The 7,418-nt window shown below is 57.7% G+C and overlaps 1 protein-coding gene across 1 annotated transcript; it reads left to right on the top strand.

The window, feature by feature from the left end:
• Positions 1 to 501: 501 nt before the first annotated feature.
• Positions 502 to 7,134, top strand: PPIF (peptidylprolyl isomerase F). The gene is made up of 6 exons (XM_059899818.1): positions 502 to 801; positions 2,053 to 2,083; positions 2,636 to 2,724; positions 4,850 to 4,946; positions 5,485 to 5,560; positions 6,914 to 7,134. Exons 1-6 carry the CDS (start codon positions 613 to 615, stop codon positions 7,047 to 7,049), a joined length of 618 nt encoding a protein of 205 aa, XP_059755801.1. The 5' UTR covers positions 502 to 612; the 3' UTR covers positions 7,050 to 7,134.
• Positions 7,135 to 7,418: the final 284 nt, after the last annotated feature.

Here is a 7,418-nt window from a genome sequence, read left to right as displayed (position 1 = left end):
TAGAAGCATCTGGAGACAAGTCCAGGAAAGGACAAGGAGGCCTGTGGTCACCATGGGAGGTGTCTGCCTGCCACCTCTCGCTCTAATCCCGCTTATCATCTCCACCTTTCTTTGACTGACTCTCAGTGCCACGGTTTCTCCTGGTCCTCCTGTCTGTCTACAGGGCCTATGGGGCGAGGGGCGGCCGTGCAAAAGTCTCAAATGTAGACTTTTGTTATATTCAATGAAAACATATGGATGCTCGTAGTTTGGAGTTAACCACGTTTTAGCATTTTCCCCTTTTTTCATCAATTGGGACTCTCGCAAAATCGAACCGGTCTCCTTTTGCGAAGTCTTGTCTGCCCCTCAGGTCTCTGGCCCTGGTTGGGGTGTGTTCAAAAGACTTCATGCCCCCACCGCCCCACCGGCAGGGCTGCGCTGCCCGCTGGGGCCAGCAGGGGGAGCCCGCGGTCAGGCCGGAGGGGGCGGGATGGAGGCGGGGCCACGAGGCCGGCTGGGCCAATAAAGACGGCGGCACGCCGCCGCGGCTAACTCGGCCCTTTGGGCGCCCGTGACCTTCGCTTCTGGAGTCCCTGTTGGCCCGTCGCTCTCCCGCCCGGACCTGCATCCACGATGCAGGCGCTGCGCTGCGGCCCCCGTCTGCTCGGCCAGCTCTCCGGCCCGCGCTCCGCGCACCTGCTCCTACCCGCGGCCCGCGCTTGCAGCAGCGGCTCCCGAGACCCGTCCTCTTCCTCCCGGAACCCACTCGTATACCTGGACGTGGGCGCAGACGGGCAGCCGCTCGGCCGCGTGGTGCTAGAGGTGAGACCACCGGACAGGACCGTGCTGGACTGGGCGTGGGGGACGGTCCCGGAAGAGCTCTGGACCCCGGGCCGGCGCTGTGCCTGGCTCGCTGAGTGACCTAGCTTCCTGCTCCTGGGCTCTGGGCCTCAGTTTCCCCATCTCTAAGGAGGGGCATCAGATTGCTGTCTCCAGGCCTCCCCTCAGAACTCTGGACTAGTGGAGGCGGGAGGGAGGCCCCTGTGGAGGAGAAAGCTCAAGGTCAGATCATAGGCTAGGAGGGCCCGCCCCGCTGGCCGGGGTCGGGGAGGGGCTCCGAGACTTCACGGGTCGGGATCCTAAGCCCGGAGCTTCGAGGTGGGTTTCGGGGGCCTCCGGGGTCCGGGCGGCGGGCCCGGCTGGGCGCTCACACTGTGGCCCTTGCAGAAGGCGGAGCGGGCCCCGCCCCACCCTCGCCATCGGGCTCTCGGCGGAGCAAAGGTGGTTTCGGGCCGCCTCCTCTCCCAGCAGGGCGGCTGGCCCGGCCTTGGGCTCCAGCCACCAGACCGGGCATAGAGCTCCTGGAGTCGGGGTAGTGTGCTCGGAGCTCATCGCCGCAACTCCATCCCCAGCCACCCTTCCGGGGTGACACTCAGCGTCTGCCCTGGCTCTTTGGGCCTTTTTGAAAAACAAAGCAAGAAACACACCTAGTAGCCCGGAAGGTAACAGAGGAGAAGCTTGGGTGTAGCCTTCAAGCCCATTTTGAACGAAGGGGCCTCAGTTAAGCCTCGGTTCACTCTTCTGGAAAATGGAGAGCGCCCATTTATTTTAAAGGTTCGGTGCCAGTGTGGCTCTTGCAGCTGCGAGGCAAGAGGCAGGCTTAGATGGGACTTCAGCCTCCCCTTTCCTCCACCCCTCCTGCCTCTCTCTGAGCCTCGGTTTCCCATCTGCCCACTGAGGAGCTTGGACTGGCTCCTCCCCAGGGCCCTCTCTCCAGGCCTTGAGTCTCTGATGCTTTGGGCCTAGCTGAAGTGGCTCTGCCAGTTCTGCCCCTAGAAGTAGGCCAGGATGGTGTTGTCATCTCTTCTGACAAATTAGGAAATCGAGGCTGCCTCCTCCCAGCCTGGAGTTCAGGAAGCAGCTGGCAGAAATGATAGCTGCTTAGGTGGCCTCCCACGGAGGGCTGGGAGTGACAGGAATGTGCTTTCCCTATCTCCTGGGCCACCGTGCGGGTTGGGTCTCTCTTTCACCTGCCTCTGGACTGACCGTCTTGTCCCTCTTCTCTCCCCACAGCTGAAGGCAGATGTCGTCCCAAAGACAGCAGGTAAGACAGGGCCCAGGGCCTTCTGAGTCCAGTCTGGATGGAAGAGAGAGGGGCAAGGCAAGGTGGGTGGGGTGGTGAGAGGAGTCGGGGCATGAGAACCGTGACCAGATGGGAGTTCCACGTGTGGCTCAGCTGCTGAGTACCCTGGGGCAGCCGCTGGTCCTCCCTGAGCCTTAGGGCTGGCCCCGCCCACCTATCCAGTAGCAGCCTCAGAATCAGAAGATACACATACATTTCCTCTGGGACAACTTCCTCCCTCCTGGTGCCCGATGGGGCAGGCTGGTGGGTTCGCAGCCCTTGCTTGGACTCTCTGCCCTGCTGACCCGGTGCTGGAATAGCCAGGAGCGTGTGCTCTTGCCACAGTGCTCGGACACTGAAGTCAGGGCGCCAGATGACTTGTCCCAGGTCACACAGCCAGTGCAGACCCAGGGGCGGGGGGGGGTCTTTCCATGTCTCAGCGGGGGGCAGGTAGAGAAGGCGCTGGCTGGAACAAGTTGTGGCCCCTGGGTTGAGGCCTGGCCCTGCTGACCTGCCTCTTCCTTCAACCCTCAGAGAACTTCAGAGCCCTGTGCACCGGGGAGAAGGGCTTCGGCTACAAAGGCTCCACCTTTCACAGAGTGATTCCGTCCTTCATGTGCCAGGTAGCGGGGGCCTCTCCCTGCCTTGGGTTCCTCTTCTCTAAGTGGGGATAGTGACTTGGATGCCTCGAAGGATCCTCATGGGGATTAACCAGCGTGCATGTGCCTGGAAAGTACTGAATGGAGGGCGACTGCGGTCACTCGCTCGGCCTGTCCTTTTTTTTTTTTTTTTTTTAAAGCTTTTTTTTTAACTTTTTTGGGGGGTTTATTTTATTTATTTATTTATTTATTTATGGCTGTGTTGGGTCTTCGTTTCTGTGCGAGGGCTTTCTCTAGTTGTGGCAAGTGGGGGCCACTCTTCATCGCAGTGCGCGGGCCTCTCACTATCGCGGCCTCTCTTGTTGCGGAGCACAGGCTCCAGACGCGCAGGCTCAGTAACTGTGGCTCACGGGCCTAGTTGCTCCGCGGCATGTGGGATCTTCCCAGACCAGGGCTCGAACCCATGTCCCCTGCATTGGCAGGCAGATTCTCAACCACTGCGCCACCAGGGAAGCCGCTCGGCCTGTCCTCTTACTCCGAGAGGCCGGAGCTTTTCCTGGCTGCCACAGGGCCTTCCCCGCCCCAGGAGTTAAGCAACAAGGCAAGCGGCAGGTCGGCCCTGCCTGGCGGGGTCGGGAGAGTGAAGCAGTGGAGGGAGAACGGGCATTGGAGTGTGGATGTGCTCAGGGTTAGATCTGAAGGCTTTGGAGGACCAGCATATTCAGACAGTCTCTGCCCATGCCCCACAGTGTGTCCCACTGAGCACTTGGCATGGGAGATAAGGATAGAGAGGAGGAGGAGGAGGAGGGAGGAGACCGGGCACACACAAGAACACACAGGTCTGGACTTGGAGCTTCTTTCCAGAGAAGGGCATCTTTCTCGGTTAAATGAGTCTGTTCTTTAGTCATGTGTTCTGCCTCTTTTCAAAAGCATTAGTTTTGCTGTGTCAGATGTTTTGCAGGTAGGTGTTGAAAGCAAGAACTTCCCCCGGGGCCGGAACCTGAGCTATGCTGGGGGTTGTCCTGTGTGAGGTCAGACCCTGCTAAGACAGGGGCTAGTGTCTGGGGCCAGCAGACCTAGAGGCAGGGGCATGAATGTCATGACCTCTTTGAAGTCCTTTCAGCCTGGAATTCTCCTCCCCCGTTCCCTCCACCCTGATCTGGTGGCTGTCATCACATCGTGGTGAGTGGCAGTGGGTTGAATGTGACAAATTCAGGGAGGGGTGAGGGCTGTGGCTGTGAGACAGGCCTGGCCCCGTCCCGTGGCTCTCAGCTGCGACGGCTCCCGGCTCTACCCGAGGCTGTGGATGAAGCAGGAGCTGAAGTGGATGTCCCAGCCGGGCTAGGGTCTTCCTCGGAACCACAGCAGGCAAGGGCAGAGACTGCAAAGCTGGAGGGCTCTCGGAGGCATGGGATGGTAGCGCTGGGATGCCCAGGCCAGGGTTTTGAATCATCCCTCTCTGGGGACACATATTGGCATCTGGGGATGCTTCAGCCGGGCCGGTCAGGTCACCCCTGTCGCCTGAGGATCGCATCTCAGGAAAACAGCAGGATGACCATGGCCAGGGGCTGGGGCTCTGCGGCAGCTGGCAGCCCCTGGGCTCTTCTGGCCGTGGCTCCCGTGGAAGCCTCAGGTGAGCTGTGAGGAATGACGCCAGCCCTGGGTGGGCTCTGTCCCGGGCCTGGTGAAGGGGAGATGCTGGGACAGGGAGGGGGACTCAGTGTAGGGAACTGGCTCTGTGCTGGCTGCTGCCGCCCCCCAACAGACCCCACTTGGGAATGGGGGTTCCTGGTCTTCTCCCTATTTACCCTCCAAGAGTTGTGGGTAGAAAATTCTAGGTCACTAAGAAGCATCTTGGAATGGCCGAGATATTTTTAAGGATCATTTAAAAACTCGCTCGGACAAAAATGAATCATTCGGAAACCAGGGTAGTTATGGTGGCAGAAAATATTTAAGCTTTATCTTATTGTTGCTTATCTTCCTTAGTATTGTATGCGTCCTTCTACCATTGGATGTTTTTTGACCTCTTTGCCTGAGGGCTTCCGGCTGCGTGGCCCCTGGGTGGGCTGGGGGCTGCATCCTAGCGCTGGAGTAGCACCCCTCTGCCAGCTCTGGTGGCGACGTCTCAGCCGATGCTCTGTGCCCGCAGGCCGGCGACTTCACCAACCACAATGGCACCGGCGGGAGGTCCATCTACGGGAGCCGCTTTCCTGACGAGAACTTCAAACTGAAGCACAAGGGGCCAGGTGAGTACAGGTCGCCAGTCCCCGGGCCATCTGCCCCGAGCTATGACCCTGCCTCTGCCATCCCAGCAGGCTGGAGGCTGCAACCTGATTGCTCCATATGATTGCTCCATATCTGATGTTGTTACTTCCTTCCTTCAATGCTCTGGGTGGGCTTGTTGGGTTTTCCTAGAGCTTTTTCATTCTGAGCTCTCAGTTTCAAAACCAAACCTTCCTTTGAGAACGTGGGGGAGAGAGCCTTTAAGCAAAACCCCAACGTTGTGTCAGACCCAAGGCGCGATGTGGCAAAGTCTAGAGTTCAGGGCTGGGGGTCCCGCTCCGGCTCTACCACTGAGAGCTTCCACGAGGCCCTTTTCTCCTGTGGCGGCAGAGGCGGACAGGCCCTGGGGAGCTGCGTCCTCTGGGCCCTGGTTCCCTCTTCTGAGCCCCAGGATCTTCAAGCTCAAGCATCCTTGATGTGGTTTGCCCCATCTGCTCATCTGAGTGACTCCCGTGTGAGATGCCTCCTGGGGCAGCCTGGTCATCCTGCTTGTGTTTGCAGGTGTTCTGTCCATGGCAAATGCAGGCCCCAACACCAACGGCTCCCAGTTCTTCATTTGCACCATAAAGACAGACTGGTGAGTTGCTCGCTTCTGGCTCCAGGCCCTCTGGGAAGATGGGGTGGCCTTGCAGCTGGAGGGGGAAGCTAGTTTGAGGCTGGACTCTGCTCTGGGACAGTAGCCCTCACCCAGGCTGTGTGTCTGTATGAGAGAAGGAGAAAGTTTGTGAAAGGATTGAGGGAGAATTTGGGTTATTCTTGTAACTGTCTTTATTAAGCTTCCCATTGTTGCTGTCAGCTGGAGTTTTCTCAGTGTGTTTTGTGCACATGTGTGCGCGCGCGCACACACACACACACACACACACACACACACACACACACACAGAGGAAAGGATTCTTTTACCAAATATATTTGTGAAATGCTGTGGAACATATTAGGTCTCAAGATGGCCTGTGGCAGAAACCTGTTTGCTTGGTTTAACCCGCTATTTCCCTGGCTTACTTGACCTTGGAATGCACCTTGGAAAATGCTGCAGGAGTCGTTTGGATATCACACCGGATTTCTCATCAGGCATTAGCATGGGCCTGCGAATAGCTACCAGCCCCTTAGAGCCCTCTTTCCCAATGCCCTTGTATTTTAAGGATGTTTCCCAGGTAAATTTTACACTACCTAGTAAGTTTCTCTGCCCAATGTCCCCTGTGTCCTAGCCCTGAGGCATCTCAGGGAGGTGAGGGGACAGCAGCTGGCCTGGAGCCAAGACTAAATAAAGCGCATTTCCAAGGACTTTAGGGAGACCTGGGTAGTGGGGCATACTAGTGGTCTCTACCCTCCGAGCCAGAGGGACATGGATGTCAGGGTGGGCAGGTTGTTGCTGGCTCTGCCTGCCCTCCTTCCGGGGAACCCCTGGTGGATCCTGAGGTATAACCAGTTTTGGCCTTGCTGGCCCCGAACTAAGCTGCCTTTTAGATTCTTGGGACTGTCTCAGATTGAGAGCTGCTTGGGACTCGCATAGGTTCACCACACGTATTATCTTGGCTCTCACCTCAGAATTTATGACTGTTAAGATAGTTCCATTTACACAGACCTCTTATTTCTTCAGAGTAGTTCAATATCCCTTTATCTCCCTGTGCAGAACGAGAATAATTCACTTTTTGTAGGTGAGGTTCCCAGGATTCAGGTTAAGTGGCCTGGGGTGAGGTCACACAGCAGGTGAGGCAGAACATAGCCTGGGAGGGAGCCGTCATCTGATGTGTTCTGGGGGGCTCAGCAAGGCTCGATACCGGAGCTGTGAGAGGTGGGGCCAGCTTTTCGGTGTGGGTTCCTTTCAGAACTGCTGTTTTTTGGTAAATAGTCCCACGACCGAGGGGCTGTGACCCTGGGCGACACTGCACCACCCTCGTTTCTGCTTACCTGGCTCACCTCTCCTCACAGGCTGGATGGCAAACATGTTGTGTTTGGCCACGTCAAAGAGGGCATGGATGTCGTGAAGAAAATAGAATCTCTTGGCTCCAAGAGTGGGAAGACATCCAAGAAGATTGTCATCACGGACTGTGGCCAGGTGAGCTAACCCGCCATGGCCAGGGTGCTAGGCCAGTGGCAGCTGCTGGCAACAGTGAGTTGACTCACCCAGGCGGCCGCCTCAGGCTCCCAACGCAGGGGCCCCTTGGAGTTGCCTGTGCTCGCTGCACCTTCTCTGTGCTTCAGGAAGGCCTCTCAGGCATGTCAGACCTCACAGGACCCACCAGGCTGCTTCCCCAGTGCCTGATCTTCCCCAGCGCCCTGTTTCTGGACACCCGTCATGGACACTGTGTCACTGCTCCTCGTCTGGCATCTCCTGTGATCGCCCGGCTCAAGTTCACCTGTGCCTTGGACGTCGAGGGTGGTGATGGGTTAGCTTTGAAGGCAGTTTCTGCCTTTTCTTTGACCAAGGGGAAAA

Source organism: Balaenoptera ricei, chromosome 16, assembly GCF_028023285.1.
Source record: "Balaenoptera ricei isolate mBalRic1 chromosome 16, mBalRic1.hap2, whole genome shotgun sequence".
Taxonomy (NCBI): domain Eukaryota; kingdom Metazoa; phylum Chordata; class Mammalia; order Artiodactyla; family Balaenopteridae; genus Balaenoptera; species Balaenoptera ricei.
This window is presented reverse-complemented; position numbering and strand designations above follow the sequence as displayed.

Excerpts from the sequence above, each read along its gene's own strand:
- PPIF (XM_059899818.1), top strand. The coding sequence starts at position 613 with ATGCAGGCGCTGCGCTGCGGCCCCCGTCTGCTCGGCCAGCTCTCCGGC. Across the intron at positions 2,084-2,635 it reads TGTCGTCCCAAAGACAGCAG|AGAACTTCAGAGCCCTGTGC; the intron begins GTAAGACAGGGC and ends TTCAACCCTCAG. Across the intron at positions 5,561-6,913 it reads TGCACCATAAAGACAGACTG|GCTGGATGGCAAACATGTTG; the intron begins GTGAGTTGCTCG and ends CTCTCCTCACAG.